This window comes from Pyrus communis, chromosome 13 (assembly GCF_963583255.1).
Source record: "Pyrus communis chromosome 13, drPyrComm1.1, whole genome shotgun sequence".
In the NCBI taxonomy this organism is placed as follows: Eukaryota; Viridiplantae; Streptophyta; class Magnoliopsida; order Rosales; family Rosaceae; genus Pyrus; species Pyrus communis.
Window position 1 is genome coordinate 20866594 of NC_084815.1, and position 18115 is coordinate 20884708.

The 18115-nt window shown below is 38.8% G+C and overlaps 3 protein-coding genes across 3 annotated transcripts; 1 reads left to right on the forward strand and 2 right to left on the reverse strand.

Moving 5' to 3' along the window:
* Positions 1-227: 227 nt before the first annotated feature.
* Positions 228-4286, reverse strand: LOC137713169 (DNA-(apurinic or apyrimidinic site) endonuclease). The gene is made up of 9 exons (XM_068452435.1): positions 4004-4286; positions 3388-3480; positions 2763-2907; positions 2153-2354; positions 1935-2013; positions 1333-1394; positions 1055-1141; positions 784-887; positions 228-441 (listed from the first exon to the last, which is right to left on the reverse strand). The coding sequence occupies exons 1-9, from the start codon at positions 4229-4231 to the stop codon at positions 356-358; spliced, it is 1086 nt and encodes a 361-aa protein (XP_068308536.1). The 5' UTR covers positions 4232-4286; the 3' UTR covers positions 228-355.
* Positions 4287-9592: 5306 nt separating this feature from the next.
* On the forward strand, positions 9593-12399 carry LOC137713466 (CBBY-like protein). Its single transcript, XM_068452764.1, has 8 exons — positions 9593-10022; positions 10273-10343; positions 10476-10634; positions 10990-11056; positions 11381-11476; positions 11639-11685; positions 11793-11873; positions 12060-12399. The coding sequence occupies exons 1-8, from the start codon at positions 9702-9704 to the stop codon at positions 12178-12180; spliced, it is 963 nt and encodes a 320-aa protein (XP_068308865.1). The 5' UTR covers positions 9593-9701; the 3' UTR covers positions 12181-12399.
* Positions 12400-15128: 2729 nt separating this feature from the next.
* Positions 15129-18115, reverse strand: LOC137713411 (uncharacterized). The gene is made up of 5 exons (XM_068452705.1): positions 17747-18115; positions 16586-16622; positions 16260-16496; positions 16107-16154; positions 15129-15928 (listed from the first exon to the last, which is right to left on the reverse strand). Exons 1-5 carry the CDS (start codon positions 18046-18048, stop codon positions 15416-15418), a joined length of 1137 nt encoding a protein of 378 aa, XP_068308806.1. The 5' UTR covers positions 18049-18115; the 3' UTR covers positions 15129-15415.

An 18115-nucleotide genomic window follows, 5' to 3' on the forward strand; every position in this document is an offset into this window, starting at 1 on the left:
ACGCCTCTCCTGAATATATTTAATTGTCTCTTTCATGAGACTACTTTGGGCCCCAAGCACTCCAAATTCTAAGTATACCTAGATTAATAACTTAATAAGCAATTAAATCAAAACAGAATGATTAGCGGACCAAATCATTTTCCATAAATGATCAGATTCCATTACACTAATCATACTTAAATGCCCCCTTTTCGCCATATCACGCGATTCACGTCTGCCAAAATACGAGGAGAATCTCTCAAATAGTAGAGAAGCATTCCAAAAGCCTAACCAAAATAGTATCCAAATGGTACAGATTGAAAAAGCAAATCTTCTCCAACATGGCAGTGGCACTGTAACAAATATCGGTACAAGGTTATGCAGGTAATCCAGTTTCTTTAGAAGCCGTGTCTCCTTCCGAAAGCACGAGGGAGACTGGACAATGATCGCTTCCATAAAACCCTGCACAGAGTTTAGAATCAAATGCTTGTAATTCAGATCTAAGCGCTGATAATCCAGAATAAAAAGTTACACGAAATGTAGTATATGAAAGCTATGAAGATAACGCTCTTTCATTTTAGCTTTTGAGGTTAACCTGTAGTTTACGATGGAATTTTCTGAGCACCGAATGGTAAAAGCCCAAAGCAACCTGATCAATTTCTTTCTTCTCTTTTCGTTTAGTTTCTTTTGTTTTTAAGATTACTAGATCTCAAGGCGAATGATGCAACCAATGTGCGAATAATGTACTGGTTCCAGGGATCACAAAAGAGTGGAAAGCCAACAGAAGTAATATCCAACACATACCTTGTAGTTCAATCCCTTGCCCATGCATCTCGCATGAAACAATCCTATCTTTGAGTTTCTCTGCAACAACGAAGTAGTCTATTCTCATCCTTTTACCTCGATACCTGCCAGAAACCAACCGGTATGTTTATCAGGTGGTGTTACCCTGGACACCAATATATGATTATCAAAAAGACTCCCAATCATTCCTGCGCGAATGGAGCGACAAAGATATACAAACACTGCATGGATTTAACAATAACCATTATCAAAATTCATAGTAAGTTCTTACTTTCCTATGGGGTTTCCAGACCAGGAGAAGCCATGCTCCATGTCCTTCTCCTTGTGAAGGTGTCGGTATGCATCTATTAACTTTCCCCTGAAGCATAACCCACATAAACCAATTCAGAAAATCTTCAAAGAATCAAAACTCGTGAAGGAAAAAAAAGTTATAAACAGACAAAAAATATAGCTCTCAGAGTTGTTCTTCAAGTAACAATTAACCTCCTCTCAGTAAATTATGTTTAAATATAGGAAATGTAGCTTCTATTTTCCAGTGGAATTACATACTCTTTCAAAATGTTACCAAAACGCTTCCTCTCATTCAAGGTAAATCCAGGCTGCCCACAATCCTGCATCATCCAGAAAGCAAACCCTTCTTAGTGTTTAGTATCTTAGTGTTTAGTAGGCCACACTTTAATTGACATATAGCCTCACAATCCTGCATCCATTCGCCACACCAGTCGTCTAATACTAAAACTCGATACACTATTAATCAACAAATGGAGGAAGGGCAGCAGATAATATGGCCACCATCAACACAACTGATGGTAACTCTTCATAGAGAAGCAATTCAACCGCACAACAACTGAATGGCTTCAATTCTTGTATTACTATTTTTATCTCAAATGTTAAATACCAAATGGTGGATTGGAACCTCCATGTTCTACGTACATAGGAATAAAGCAGTTAAAATCCATGGAACCACCAAATACTTCTTAATAAACAAAAATGCATATGCATCGAAAAAAGAGTGGTCACCATTCATTTCCTCCTATGCATTTTTAGCAATTTAGGTAACATATGGCAAGTCAACTAAAACCACATACTAATTACTACGGATATGCCAACCATAATCATGTTCAAAGAAGCTTCAATATTAAATATAATACCTCTTTATTTGGAGGAACATAACCATTAACCTTTGCTGCACTGAAAAAATCTGGATGACTCACATCAATCTCTTCATGACTGCATATGAATTTAGGTTAAGAAACAAAAAAGTGAGTTCGGGGAAAGAAACTGATACACACAATCAGAAAAGAGCAAGAGAAAATATGATAGAGAAATCTTAACAGGATAAAACAACTGCACAGAAAAAAAAATTCACCTAACATTCAGATCACCGCACCATATTAGAGGCTTATCCGAAGATTGCAGAACAAACTCTAAAATCCTTTTATCCCATTTTCTTCTCCTTGGGAATGAGTTTTCTTCCTCCTTCCAACCATTGTTTGGTGCATATGTATTCAACAAATTAAATGTCTCAAATTCTGCTAGGATGACCCGGCCATCTGGTTCATGCTTTGAAACTAAAACAAAGTAAACTATATTAGCTGACCGTTGATCCATGTGCAAGTCAGTATAAAGAAAATAGCGGTGGGGATAGAGATGCAAGCACAAAGATTAAAAGTTTTCTCCCCCTACATGGTTGGACCAGAATATATACAAGTACACATTCCATTTCTAAGAGAGTCAGACTTAATTATCAAGAATCTCTGAAAGAATATAAGTTCATTGTTCTTAACATAATCAATTGGATGTTTACATATACTTTACATAATCTGCAGGCAGAAATAAACAAAGTAGAATGAAATGATCTGAAACTACGTAGGCATCATAGATATTGATGTTTGCAACTTGAAAGTAAGAAGTTGGTTTCATATGTGACTTTCAGTGGGTGCATGTTATTAAAAGAAATAGAGTATTAACCAGCAAACCTTTTCTGTCAAGATTAAAAAATACTTTTTGTGGCTGTAAACACTTCTTTACAAACAATGCAGTTCCTGCATACTTTGAATCTGAAAGAGACCACCAGACACGATAATCTCCAAAGGGTGGGCTTGACAGGGCACGCATAATTATCTGCATAATTTGAGACAGGAAAATAGGTAACCAACCTATACATTAGAAGATATCATCATTTTGACCCTTTTTGCATGCAATGATCAAACATACAAGGTGAGAAACTTAAATACGAGTGGAATATTGACTGAATGGATGGTGAATCTAACTTAAACAATGAAGCTTGATCCCATTCCCATAAACCATTAGAATCACGAAAATATCTTGGTACTACTATACTGCCCTAAGACAACCAACAAAACTCAAGAGAGCAAACCTGTACAAAAAGTATTTTTTAAAAATCCTTGAACTAAGAAACTAAAAGCTTTCTAGACATAATTGGGTAAAGTCCTAAGTTTTTGCGGTGTCATATAACACTCCAAAACTTCAAGTATAATGCTTTGAGTATGACAATGGTCAATGATCGGAATGAAACAGTTCAACTTCAACTTCAACAAGCACATTCTCCAACCGAAGTCTTAATTCATAAAAATATCATACCTGCTTTTCTTCACGTGACGAGGAAGTGTCATCTTTCAACTCCCCTGGGTTTTTAGGTCCACCCTTTGAACCAGCAGCAGGCATCCTTACTTCCTAATATCAATGTGCATTTAGAAAGTTGCCGCGCATTCAATTTCCGAAAGAATGTATTCAGAATCGGTACTTAGCAAAGCAAAGCATATGAGCAAAAATAGAGACCAACAAAACCGAACTAACCAATCAATCATCAAACAAGGTTGAGTTTCATTCCGAAACTAAATCACGAACGACGAAACAATTAAATCCAATACTCAATCAAAATATACATCTGGGAAAACCAAAAGACAAAAAATTTAAACAAATGTGAAACCCTGCTGCTACAAATGTATCAAATTTCCATAACTCCAGCTACCAAATTTCCCGAATTGCTAAAAAAAAGATCAAAACTAAATTAAAATACACATCTGGAAAACATAAAAGACTAAAAATTTAGATAAATGTATCAAATTTCCCCAATTGCTCAATAAATCAAAATTAAATGCCCCATTACACCAGAATAATAAAAAAATCCAGTACACTTTTGATAGCAAGCAAAAAATCGATGTGGGTAAGTGAAAAAACAGAGAATGTATCCCACCTGTATCGCAATGACATCTGGGTCGATGCTCGAGACGAACTTGGTGAACTCGGGCCAGTTGTTCTTCACCCGGAGAAGAAAGCTGTTGGCATTCCACGTTATGAACTTGAGCGGCTGTTTCTTGGCGGCGTCCTCCGCTGATATTTTGTCGTTATCTGTGGAAGGAGGTGCGAGTGTGGGTTTCTTGGCGGAGCCGTCTTTCCCTACCGGTTGGAAGAAACGTTTCATCGTCGTCTTCTTCGAGGCTCTGAGAGCTTTTTACAGTGTTTTGTTCCCCACTGAACAAAAGTCCTTGTCTTTTACATGACCAAAGGTTTTGAAATGATGTAAAAATAAAAAATAAAAAAAAAGGTTTTGAAATGACAGTTCTACCCCTTGTGTTATGAACTGTAAACAATGTGATTTTCTTAATCACATTTTTAATAAGTGAATTAGTATTAAGCATGGGATTAGTTACAATTGGTTACGCTTTTGTTGTTTTGTGCTGAAATGGCCAGTTGGCTTAGTTTGTATGGCTTTATATGGCTGAATGGCTGTAGTGGACTTCCAACGATTAATTGAATTAAAAAATATTATTTCAAAAAATAGGAGCTCAGCTCCCTTCTTCTGCATCACTTCCATACTCCATTACTATACCTTGCTGCAACAGGTCAAGGTTGAATTAGGTCCTAACATTGGTATCACCCTTTGCCGATGTTGGTCAAAGGTTGAATCAGGTCAAGGTTAATAGAACTTCCGATGTTGGTCCGATTTTCCCTAAGAGTTGTTTCCTAGGTGGTTTAAAGAAAGAATTGAGGTTTGATGTGAAATTGCTACGCCCTGCCACAATCCATGAGGCTATTTCTATAGCTATTCAATTGGATACTAAGTATGCTGAACTTAAATCTGGTCACCAGAAACTTTTCCCTCACTACAAACCCACACCACTGCCTCCTAATCCCCACAATGTTGCCCATCATAGGCTCCCTAACTTACCACTCAATAAACTCTCACTTGAAGAAATTCAAAAAAAAAAAAAAAAAGGGTGAATGTTGGTTCTATGATGAGAAGTGGGTTCGTGGACACAAGTGTGGCCAGAAACAATTGTTGATGATTGATTTCCTAGGAGAGGATGAGGAAGTATTTAAACCACCTGATGATGCATTGGTTGAGATACAACATATGGAACTTAGTGAATGCGCTTATTTTGGGACTCTATCCAAACAAACACCTCAAACTATGAAAGTGGTATGATTCATTGGCAGCTAAACAGTGAAAATCTTCCTATATTCTGGTAGTTCTCATAGTTTTGTGGATTCAAGGTTAGTGAAACAAATGGGTTGGCAATTGAAGAACACAAAACCTTTTGAAGTTGTGGTGGCTAATGGAGGGAAAGTGAAGAGTCAGGGTTGTTATAAGGAGGCTTTCATATCTCTAGAGGGTTATACATGTACTCATACACTTTTTACTCTTCCACTTGGTGGCTGTGATGTCATTTTAGGTGTGGATTGGTTATCTACCATCAGCCCTATACTCTGGGACTTCCAACTTTTAACTATGGAATTCACAGTGAATGACTAACATTATAAACTTCTCCATAGTAACTCTTAGCCATTACTTGCTTTACAAGCAGTATCTCTGCACAATGTGGAAAAAGAGTTTTTGAATTCTACTTTAGGATTGGTGCTTTACTCACTGGAAGGTTCTAAAATGGAGGCTTCTGAGTTAACTCCATCTCAACTGTAAGACTTGCAACACTTATTACAGGACTTTGAACCTCTATCTGGAATTCCTACTTCTCTACCACCTTCACAAGTGCATGACCACAAGATTCATCTCCTGCCAAACACCAAACCACCAAACATCAGACCCTACCATTATGGTCATCTTCATAAGTCTGAAATAGAAAAAGCAATGACTGAGTTGCTACAAGCAGGTTGTCCAAGTCGAAGCCCTTTTTTTTAGCCCAATGTTACTTGTGTTGAAGAATGAATGATCTTGGAGGCTTTGCATGGACTACAGAGAGTTAAACTCTATTACCATAAAAAAAAAAAAATACCCTATCCCATTGATAGATGACTTGCTTAACGAATTATACGGGGCTCAGTTCTTTACCAAGCTTGATTTACGATCTGGTTACCACCAGATTCGAATGTGTGAAGAAGATATCGAGAAGACTGATTTCCATACTCATGAGGGACACTATGAGTTCCTAGTGATGCCCTTTGGGCTCACCAATGCACCTACAACATTTCAAAGTTTAATGAATGATGTCTTCATGCCCTACTTAAGGAAATTTGTGCTGTGTTCTTTGATGATATTCGTATCTATAGCAATTCATGAGAGGTTCACATTTCATATTTAAGAAACAACATTCCAGGTACTCACAGATCATAAGCTTTTTGTGAAAAAGCAAAAATGCTCTTTTGGCCAATCCAAAGTTGAATATTTGGGGCATGTGGTTTCTAGATAGGGTGTAGCAGTTGATCCCTCCAAACTTCAAGCAATAGTTGATTAGCCTAAACCTATGAATGTAAAGGGATTGAGAATGTTCTTAGGCCTAACTGGCTACTATAGAAAGTTTATTCCAGGCTATGGCAAAATCTGCCAACCTTTTTATAAGTTGACAAAAAAGGATGGGTTTCATTGGAATTCTAGTGCTCATGAGGTTTTACTTACACTCAAGCAAATTATGGTTTCTCCTCAGGTACTTGCATTGCCTGATTTTTCAGTGCCCTTTGTCATTGAATGTGATGCATCGAGGAATGGCATAGGGGCAGTGCTGCAACAAAGGGGAAAACCTCTTGCTTTTTGTAGTTAAGCATTTGGTCCCAAGAACCAAGCACTCTCAACTTATGAGAGAGAACTGATGACAATAGTGCAAGCTATCAAGAAATGGCAACACTATTTGCTAGGGAGGCACTTTGTCATTAAAACAGACCACCATAGTCTGAGATACTTCCTCAGTAATAGAGCACTTGCTCATTTCCAACAGAAATGGGTATCTAAGTTGCTTGGATTTGATTATGAGATCCAATATAAGAGTGGCTTTGAAAATATGGTTGCAGATGTTTTCTCAAGGGTAGTTCATACCTCTCAGAATCAAGAAGAAATCAATGCCCACTCTGGAGAGGTTGTTACTTGTCAGGCTATTTCATATCCCTATATGGGGTGGATTGATAATTTGAGGAGGTTCAATGAAAAGAATGAATAGATCCTGCAAAATGTGCAAGATTTAGCTACAGATACAACAACTACCTCTCACTACCATGTTGACAATGGTTGCTCAAGTATAAATCAAGAATAGTGCTCAATCCCACTTCGATTTAGAGAGATAAGGTTCTCAATGAGCATCATTCCACACCCATTTCAGGGCATGAGGGGGTTCTTAAGACATATCAAAGGGTTAAACGTAGTTTTTATTGGCCAGGCATGAAAAACAATGTGAAAAGATTTGTTTTTGAGTGCATAGTTTGCCAACAACATAAATATGAAACCATTGCTCTTCCAAGTTTCTTGCAACCATTGCCCATTCCTCAAGGTATTTGGAGAGACATTAGCATAGATTTCATTGCAAATCTTCATTTGTGCTCTGGTAAATCTGTGATACTGATGATTGTAGACAGGTTTTTCAAGTATGCCCACTTTGTGGCATTAGCACACCCTTACACTGCCTCCATTGTGGCTCATGCATTTGTGAACCATGTCTTCAAATTACATGGCATGCCTGCATCTATAGTTAGTGGCAGGGACCCTATCTTCTTGAGCTCTTTCTGGAATGAGTTATTTAAACTCCAAGGTTCAACCTTCTACTTAAGCTCAGGTTACCATCCCCAAACCGATGGCCAAGCTGAGGTTCTCAATAGGTGCTTGGAGACTTATTTGAGATGTTTCACCAGTGCACAACCTAAGAAATGGTTATATTGGCTACCTGAGTGGAGCTACAACACTTCTTATCATACTTCTGCACGGTTTACTCCATTCGAACTGGTTTATAGATACCCCCCACCTCACATTGCAGGTTATGAGAGTGGCACAACAAGAGTGGAAATGGTGGGGCAAAGTTTGATAGCCTGGGATAAACTTTTGTCTCTACTTAAATCAAACTCGGAGAAAGCTAGGAACATAATGAAGGTGCAATTTGACAGGCATAGAACTGAGAGGGAATTTGTCGTGGGGTAATTGGTTCATCTCAAGCTTATACCTTATCAGTTGCAATCCTTAGCTTCTCACTCTTATCACAAACTCCATCCGCGATTCTATGGTCTTTTTGAAGTTTTGGAGAAGATAGGCTCATTAGCTTACAAGTTAAAACTCCATGAAGGCTGCAAGTTACATCCAGTTTTCCATGTTAGCTGTCTTAAGCAACATTTGGGTCCTGACATTGTGCTTACCACTACCTTGCCCTCTGTCCATGATGATGGTTTGAAACAACAAATGCCTATGGCAATCTTGCAGAGAAGAATGTACAAAAAGGGAAATGCAGCTGGAGTTCAACTTCTTGTGCAGTGGGAAGGGGGTACCTGTGATGGTGCAACCTGGAAAGATTTTGATGCATTCACTGCTAGCTATCCAAAGTTCCAATTTTGATGCCAACCTTGTGGACAAGGTTTCTTTTGAAGGGGAGGGAAATGTTATGAACTGTAAACAATGTGATTTTCTTAATCACATTTTTAATAAGTGAGTTAGTATTAAGCATGGGATTAGTTACAATTGGTTATGCTTTTGTTATTTTGTGCTAAAATGGCCATCTAGCTTAGTTTGTTTGGATTTATATGGCCAAATGGTTGTAGTGAACTTCCAACAGTTAATTGAATTAAAAAATATTATTCCAAAAAATAGGAGCTCAGCTACCTTCTTCACCATCACTTCCATACTCCATTACTATACCTTGCTGCAACAGGTCAAGGTTGAATTAGGTCCTAACACCTTGAGTTGGAAAACTAAGGTATGATTTTATTTTGAGAAATAAATAATTTATTATTTGTTACTGTAAATAAGAATTCTTAACAAGTGAAGTGGGTACTGTCGTGACATACATTACTTTAACGGATCATGTTGTATTTAACGAATTGATCGAAACATAATACACTTGTTTGCCAGGTTAGGTGGGACCAAATACAAAGCGACCGTTGTTTTTTTTGGCTTAGTTGAGTTAATAGTTTTCGTGGTGATAGGATAGTCGGAAGATATTTCCGTCGTAAAAAAAAATTAGTATTTAAACCTATGTGGTGAAGTCCGTTAAAAATTAAGCACAACGTTAAAAGTTTCGTCCCTATCGTCATGGGGACCGTTAATTCAATTAGGCTTTTTTTTTTTTTTTTTTTTTAATAGTGTCACATTGCTAAGTGGTGTGAAGTGTCGGACAATAAAAATTTTCCTTGACATGGAAAAAATATAGGTCATACCACCCAATAAGACGATATAACATCATTAAACTTTCACCTTTTTTTTTTTTGTTGGATACTAAAATTTTACTTAGAAAGCATATCGACAATTATATAATCAAAATATCGTCAATAGCAATAATACAAATGATATGTCATACCACGATCACGACCTAATCTAAAAATTTTCCTCTTTAGTTGGGCCTCATATGGTTCACACTCTAGCCGAAAGGCTGTGTGGATAAGTTAGTTGAGGACCGTTGAGAGAACCCCCAAAAGCAAGAGACTTTCATCACTCAATCCTTTGAACTTTTGAAGGGAGAGTTTCTAAAATGGCGTCGATGGCTGTCTGTCATTCCTTAGCAACATTATCTTCTACGAAACCTTTGCTATCTCAAAAAAAGACAACCTCCATTGGCAACCTCAAATCCCACGAAAGGGTCTTACAATCTTCACTGTTGGGCACAAGAATACTGATTAGAAAAACAACGGTGCCATTTAGCGGCAGCGTTGGAACAACATCGACTTCTGAGGTCATTTGCTCTGCCTCTTCTTCCACTCTTCCTTCGGCTCTTCTCTTCGACTGCGATGGCGTGCTTGTCGATACAGAGAAGGACGGGCACCGCATTTCTTTCAACGACACTTTCAAAGAGGTAAACTTTCTCTCTATTGCTTTCCTCTGCTTAGTGCTTTTTGTCATCAAAATTTTACGACTTGGTTTTCTTGCTTTTGGGGAATTGCTGTGAATTTTTGCTTGGCGAGATCGTAAGCAGCGAAATTTCGAAAGAAAATGGAACTTTCAATTTGTGTTTTCTATAATTTTGATGAAAATTATTGAAAGACAAACCTGAATCTCAATTACTTTGATGGGTTAGTGACGTGATGACATACTTGATTGCACAGAAAGAACTGGGTGTTACTTGGGATGTCGATTTATACGGCGAGTTGCTCAAGATTGGAGGTGGAAAAGAAAGGTAAGTGTATCTCAAAATATTCTATAGCTAGCTTTGCATTATTTGGTATGAATGAAATGTGAGCCAACATCTAATTTGGTGAACAAACTTTGATTTAGTTTTTGTATCCATATATGGTTCGGGTCTTCGCAGGATGACAGCCTATTTTAACAAGACGGGTTGGCCAGAAAAAGCTCCGAAGAGTGAAGAAGAACGAAAAGCATTCATAGCTTCACTGCACAAGAGAAAGACGGAGTTGTTCATGGCCCTTATTGAGAAAAAGTTGCTGCCTCTTAGACCGGGAGTTGCAAAGTTGGTTACCATCTGATCTTCTGCTTTTGCATGAAACATTCGTTATGTGATTTTTTGTGTGCTACATATCTCTTGCATTTTCGGGTTACTGGACCTGGAAGTAATGAACTATGTTAGCAGTGAAGTTTTAGTATTCTTCACAGACAACATCAGTCTTCCAGTCCATCTATGATCAAAAGTATTTAGGTAGATCGTGATTTGTGCATTAGCAATCGTAGCAGTTGCATAAGAATCTTTAGCATTTAGAATTTTATACATGACAAGATAATGGTAACAGTAGACGAGTACGTTTATTTGAATAGAATTTCAAATTTCAGATGTAGGGTTGCTGAGTTTCTCTTATCAACTTGTACAGGCTGATAGACCAGGCTTTGGCAGACGGAGTTAAAGTTGCTGTGTGCAGCACTTCCAATGAGAAGGCGGTATGCTTTATCAGGTTTCACATTTTCATTAATTGCTTGTGTAATTAGTCCTTTTGTGACTGATGACCACAATTGGGGTTCTTATCTCTGCAAGAACTAACAAGTAATCATCAAAACCTAATGTACTCTTGCGTGTTTCGAAACCTATTTGGTGTTGATCACATTGGCATTGTTGATTTACTAATCAAATATACTGAAGTTGAAACTATGGGGTAGAGCAGAAGGCTGAAGACAAGAGATCCTACTCTTATTACTGAAATAATACATACTGATGCATAGATTGATCCTGTATTGACGTTCGAACCACCTTTTTTTTATTTCAAGGTCTCTGCAATAGTTTCATTCTTGCTGGGACCAGAACGGGCAGAAAAAATCAAGATATTTGCAGGAGATGTCGTTCCTCGCAAGAAGCCTGATCCGGTAAACTTTGATCCCTCTTTATGTGAATTTCATGTTGTTTTACATATAATATCATGTTTCTCTCTTTGAGTTTCACTTGTCACTCAGACAATGTTAGAAACAGATGAAGGTATATGGATTATTAGCCACTAACCTATACAGTCTACTCATTCTCCTTGACAGGCCATCTATGTATTGGCGGCTAACACTCTTGGTGTTGATCCTTTGAGGTATTTCTGATGCTAGAAAATGAGAATGTATCTGAAATTTTACATTCTAAATGAATTCTCTACCTCATATTTCTAGGATAAAAAGCAACGTCTTTCCTTTTCTGCAGTTGTGTTGTGATCGAGGACAGCGGCATAGGCCTTGCAGCTGCCAAAGCTGCAGGAATGAAGTGTATAGTAACGAAAAGCGGGTAACTTATATAATTAATTTTACTATATGAACAAGAGTTCTTCCTTCTTGATATTCAAGATTATACATCAAATTTGTTAGAAAGTTCATTAGCATGAGCTGAGTGTAATCATCGCTAGTCATATACGTCTAGCCATTAAAATGCTAAACATGTTCACTTCATTTCTTAAAACATCTGGTTTTTCAGGTACACAGCCGAAGAAGACTTTCAGAATGCAGATGCAGTCTTTGACTTCATTGGAGATCCCCCGGAGGAGCGATTTGACTTGGGATTCTGTAGAAGCCTTCTCAAGCAGTACGTGAGCTAGCCTACATTTATATGTTCCTACCGGTTAAATTTCACTCAACGCATGTCCTCCCTCTGCAATATCTTGGATGGTGACTGCGGTTTCAACTAAGATAATAAACGAATGACGGTAAATATGCATCCGATCATATTTAGAATGTTCGAGAGAAAATGTAATAAGGTGTTTTGTTGCTATGTCAGACCAAACTGTATGTAAAATAATTGAAGAACCACCACTCGTGAGATATGTAGCCTCAACTGACCATCTCCAAGCAGTCCACCAGATACTAATTCCCCACCAACACAACATCCGTTACAAGATTCTGAACTTAAACATGAGACAGCATAGAACATTCATTGATAGAAAGTAATATCTTCGAAATTAACTTATGGTAACCATCATCATCCAACTTGGCAAAGATATTATTTAACTTCATCTAGTTTTCCATACAATAATGTTCCATGTGCAATCACCATGACAGCAGAGAAATCAAGATGATTAGATTGAATGCCTTCGGGAAACCACTCTCGAAATAACGGGGAGAGTGGATGCAACATATGATAAGTTTCTTCACCCAATTCTCTTACTTGGACATTAATCAACCAACCTCTTTTAGGATCGAAAACTTAAAAAAAGAGTTTGGCGATATGTCTCTCCTTTAACGAACTCGTCATATTGAGTGGAGAGGACATAGCCAGGGCGATTTGAAGTTTTCGATCATAAATCTGATGAGTGGAAAGTTCTCCCAAATCCCCCTTCATAGTGCGCGATCAAGTTCATGGAAGTTATACTGAACGCTACTGTGCATGGGGTAAAAATATTCTCATGAGGTACGAGCTTGCATTCAAGGCTTTGCGTGTTTAAATCTTGCGAGGAGAAGTGGGGGATGCATCTGGCATTCTGGAAAATCTTCCTATAGATAAGTCTCTAGAAATGTTTGAAGACAATCTAATAGTTTGTTTTGGCTGTGTTGAAGAGTCCTATTTTGCATGTATAGCACAGTAGCAGTGCTCCAACTGTTCATCGAAGGACCTCCTGACATTCAACTCCGTCTAGCTGATATGAAAACAAAAGAAACGTACTATTTTAATCGTTGTGTGTATCTTCGTGATCGGTTTACCACGCTTGATCGTTCGGACAAGCATGAGCATAAGCCTGATGCAAGTTCGTACAGAACTGAACTCCCTAGCTAGTAGGGAAAAGCTTCGAGTCTCATGAACTATATGGGGTTAGTGGTCGTGGTTCCCAGCGTGCTCAACAAGAATATGGTGGGCCACAAGAATATCAAGGCGGAGGCATGGGAGGGCCGGCTCAGCAAGGAGGTGCTGATGGTGGTGGTGGCGGCGGCCATTTAGGGCCACCTTCTCCTGGTGGCCCAGGCCAACCTCAATTCCCCGAGATGCACCAAGCACACCCCCCCCCCCCCCCAACAGTTCCCTATCAAGGGGTCTCCCCTCAGCCTTCATTTGGGGGAAGTTCATCGTCCCAGCCACTCGAGCCTTCAGAAGTGGAGGAGCAGCTTGCTGACCTTACCGTACAGGACGTGAGTGTGCACATAGCCAGGCTATCCAACCTCTGACGCCCTCAAGTCAGTCAGTGCGGTTCCCTCTTCGCCCTGGTAAGGGTGGTACTGGCAGAATGTGTACAGTCAAGGCAAACCATTTCTTTGTTGAATTACCCGACAAAGATCTCCACCAGTACGATGTAAGCTCTCTCTTTTCATTTGTGTATATCTTTTGATATTGGATTGTACTTGTATGATGGTTGATGATATACGATGTATATCTGGTTATACCTACTTTGCATCATCGGTCCATTTTATCATTCTCGAGCTTAATATTTTTCTTAAATTTTACCACCAATCTTAATACTAATTAACAACAACCATGTCCTATAATTTATAAAATATTATTTAAATATATAATATTCCTAACGTTACTCTTTCTTTGTACGAAAAGTCTACCTACACGGCTTCTCTCACACGACACTTTTACGCAGTGGAGGTTTAGCTCTCTGTTTACATGGTGGAGATTCACTCTCACGTACTTGTAAAACATACAGTACGTGGCCTTCCTGACACCAAGGAATTTTTAATTCTACTTGCGTTGCCAATTAATACAACTTTGCATTAGTATTTCAACACGGAGGCGGTGTGCAGTAATGGGAGTGAGTTAATCCAAGAGGTTCTCTAGCTAGGGTATTTAAATATGGGCGGATGGCTGGAGTTAAAAGAACAACCACCAGAGTTACTACTATGGACGGTGGCTTGCGGTGGGTGTGTCTTGTCCATATTGAATAATATTTGACTACTTAAAAGATGAGTAAGCATCAGCCATATAGTCTTGTTCGAGTTCAGCGATATTTTTGGAGATCGAAAAATCTATTTCTAATCTAATCAAAGAGACATTAATCATGACATGGCGGCATCCCGTGGAATATATAGCAGCAGTTATGATCTTCGTTCGCCAAAATTTTACAATCTGCAACGAAATTTCCTTCCCGGAAAAGGATCGTGACCCATTTTCAACATCACTCAAACCTATGAAAGTGTAAAATGTAGTTAACCTCTGTATTATCGACTGTAATTGGTGCAACAAAAACTTCATGAAACCAGAAACTTCAACTTCAAGCAAGCTTGCAAGCTCAGTGACTAAGCACGCACGGCGCAAGCTCAGTACCTTTGAAAACTGAAACAGCTTTAGTTTTTCAAGCTAGTCACTGAGCTTGCTTGAAGTTGAAGATATCTGGTTTCATGAATTATGTTTCTGCATGCACTTGCAGGGTTTAGGACTACGCAGCTCCTATCGGTTTTCTATTTCTGGGTTCAGTCAGTACTTTTATATCAAAAACCTTCTCTTCTCTGTCTAGGAGCAATGGTTCCTAGGCTTCTAAGCTGTCGAAGAAGAAGAGAAACAAGAGGTGAATACCGGTCGAATGGTACGATATTCATATACCTTGATATAAACGAGTTTCATTTCCTTTCAAATTTCAATGCAGAAAAGCAAAAGAGGTTAGAGTTCTGTCATTAACAATCAAGGGAAAAAATGACCCATAAAACACATCAAAACTCTACAATTAAGCCATGACAAAGTTACATGTGAACTTGAAATAACAAAGATTACACATTCCGAAAAACCACAAACTTTTGATCGAAACCCCAAACTCTACAACCTTAAGTTAGATCCCAAATATTTTCCCCATATCCAACTGCTGTTATGTTTCTTTGTCCCAATCCCAATTCCTTTGACCCGAGATTTTACCTAGGTCGAATTCTGTCCAGCCAGTCAACGCTCTTCCGTGGTTTTTCTAGCTGACAGTCGACGCTTCTCCTGGATTTCTCATGACGGTATTCCACGCTTCTTCGTGACTTCTCTATCTGGTCAACAGGGATTCTAAACTTGTCTACCTTGTCAATGTTATTGAACTTGTATTCACTAATATTCAGCTTTTCAGGTCTATCAGTGCTTTTCCTTGATTTCTCTCTCCGATCAGTACTCTTTCTTGGAGCCTTGTAAAAATCGACACTCCTCCTAGGATGTTCAATACGGTCCGTGCTTTTCCTGTGGCCTGTGCTTTTTCTTGAAGTAATCCTACACGAAGGTGATTTTTCGACAGTTGAGATGAACTTGTGGAGATGTCTAATATATTCTGGATAGAGCTCCAAATTACAGTGATTTCCGCCTTTGAGCCATAGAGGTTCATATTTCTCTTGGCAAAGTACCCAAAGTTGCTTGCCGTGTGAGCAGTCCACAACTTCATCAGATGTTCCCTGCAGAAGAATAACAATCAGAAATTTCAACCAACAAAAAAATAAAAACTTGGCAAAATCCATTTGATATTCTGCTTTAGTCATCTATGAAAGCTCAAATGTAATTCACGTGTCAAACGTATGCAAAGTAGAAAAATTCCAGCAATCAATTTAGTTCATGGAAAAAGGCAGTACTTACATGTATTACCAGCACAGGACATTTTACCAGTGGGATTTTATCAATGTTCTGCACAGAAATGAAAATCAGGTTCAGACACATACACATGCATCAAAATTGTCTTTATAAAGAATTTCGATAAAAATCATCATAAAATGGTATCAAGAATCTAACCTTATAGATATCAAACCAGTACGTGCGCTTCACAGGATACATGACTCTTAAACCAGATAATATAGGACTATGCAGCACAATTGCCCTTAATCGAGGCAAACTGACAGCAAGATTAACAGTCGGGCCACTTCCAACCGACTGACCATAGAGGATTATGTCTTCCTGCTTAGCACCATACCTCTCTTCAAGACACTTATATGCAGCTTCAATATCTGCATAAGTATTATGTTCACTTGCCTGCAGAAAAAAGGTACACGGATGGGCCTATCAGACAAACCTTTCTATTGCAAATTGAAACACAAGCAGATAATTCGTACTGCACTTACCTTGCCTGAGGACTGCCCATAGCCAGAATAATCATACCTGCACAGGTTCAAATAATATGATTCAGAATGCTTTCCACACTTCTTTCAGAAAGAAAATGTCTCCTACAAATTTATAAGTTCCGGTGTTAGGTTTGGGACAATCTGTGCAGATAAGTTCAAATCAAACATAACTTCGAATATGAAAGGAAGTTCTATGAGCTTTATCAGAAGCAATATTCTGGACTAGCAGACATAACTTTGGATGGTGATCCAGCATCAATGACTGGAACACTCTAAAAAAGGGGATTGGCACGTACACTGCAAAGCCTGTACACATTTTGTTGCTAAACACGTTTTTCTTGATGCAAAGATAAAACTGAAAACAGTTCCCGTTTCCCCCTCCAAAAACAGTTACACTCGACTTGGAAGTTGGAAGGATAGTATAAACCAGTTCAAATTATACAAACATATTTGGACCGAGGTCTGCACATAATCGGTATCTTTGGTGATGTATCCATATCTGAACGTCTAAAGGAAAGTCGTCTTCAAGGCTAGCCTCCGAAGTACTGAAGGGAGTGCAAATTGAACTTTCACATTTTCTCCAGGCACCTCTGTTTGCCATTTCAGCTTAACCAACCAAAATTTGGTTCCATCGCAGAACTACATGGTAAAAAATTGTTCTTTTCAAACCGACAAGGTTTTCGACACTTCCATAACCTTGACACTCAAAAAACCACCTATTCCAGTTGGACCGTTGATCCTAAACTGACAACCACCACAACCAGTAAGAAAAAATCGAAATGGCACTCTAACTCGTTGTATAAAATTAGAAGCTTTACTCGGAAAAGAATCGAAATATGTTTCTAATCGATTGATTGCGCCAAAATTACAATTGGGTTAACCATAACTCTTAAGAAACTTTATGTATCTCAATCAAAACTCCCATGACATTCATATTTCTAAAATTAAATCACAAGTTCCTCATCGGAGTAAGTACCCAGAATAATCAACAAATATCCAATGGCAGACCCAAAACCAAAATTTCTCAAATGGGCAAACTGCTAATTCATCAAAATTCCATCAGCACACCCAAAAACAATCACACAGAGAAGTGAGAGCCAAAACGGTAAAACAGTAAAAGCTTCAAAATTTGAGTAAAGGGTAGAGAGAGAGAGAGGTTACGCCATGAGATTGACGCGCAGGTGAATGCTCAATTCGACAAAAAGCTCGTACATCTGGCCGATATCGGTGGCGTTGCCGTGAGAGTAAAGGAGCGTGGACGTGGCCATTGGGTGGCGGATATAGACGGCGACGATCTCATTGCCGCGGCGCGTCGGAAACTTCAAAACGTCGACGTTTTCGCGGTGGGGAAGCGGATCCAGTAGCAACAGCCCTGTGGCTTCGTCTTTCAGTACCTTGTAGGATGGTGGGTTCGGTGGAAAAAATGCAAACTTTGCAGCCATGGATGAAGTAACCCCACCCATCTCTCTCTCCCCTCTATCTCTCTCTCTCTCTACCCTCTCTAAATCTCTCTCTCTATCTATCTCTCTC

Excerpts from the sequence above, each read along its gene's own strand:
- LOC137713411 (XM_068452705.1), bottom strand. The coding sequence starts at position 18,048 with ATGGGTGGGGTTACTTCATCCATGGCTGCAAAGTTTGCATTTTTTCCA. Across the intron at positions 16,497-16,585 it reads ATGGGCAGTCCTCAGGCAAG|GCAAGTGAACATAATACTTA; the intron begins GTAAGTGCAGTA and ends TTTTTTCTGCAG. Across the intron at positions 15,929-16,106 it reads GTCCTGTGCTGGTAATACAT|GGAACATCTGATGAAGTTGT; the intron begins GTAAGTACTGCC and ends ATTCTTCTGCAG.
- LOC137713169 (XM_068452435.1), bottom strand. The coding sequence starts at position 4,231 with ATGAAACGTTTCTTCCAACCGGTAGGGAAAGACGGCTCCGCCAAGAAA. Across the intron at positions 2,014-2,152 it reads TGCGGTGATCTGAATGTTAG|TCATGAAGAGATTGATGTGA; the intron begins GTGAATTTTTTT and ends ATTCATATGCAG. Across the intron at positions 442-783 it reads GCAAGGGATTGAACTACAAG|GGTTTTATGGAAGCGATCAT; the intron begins GTATGTGTTGGA and ends AACTCTGTGCAG.
- LOC137713466 (XM_068452764.1), top strand. The coding sequence starts at position 9,702 with ATGGCGTCGATGGCTGTCTGTCATTCCTTAGCAACATTATCTTCTACG. Across the intron at positions 10,023-10,272 it reads TCAACGACACTTTCAAAGAG|AAAGAACTGGGTGTTACTTG; the intron begins GTAAACTTTCTC and ends TTGATTGCACAG. Across the intron at positions 11,874-12,059 it reads TGTATAGTAACGAAAAGCGG|GTACACAGCCGAAGAAGACT; the intron begins GTAACTTATATA and ends CTGGTTTTTCAG.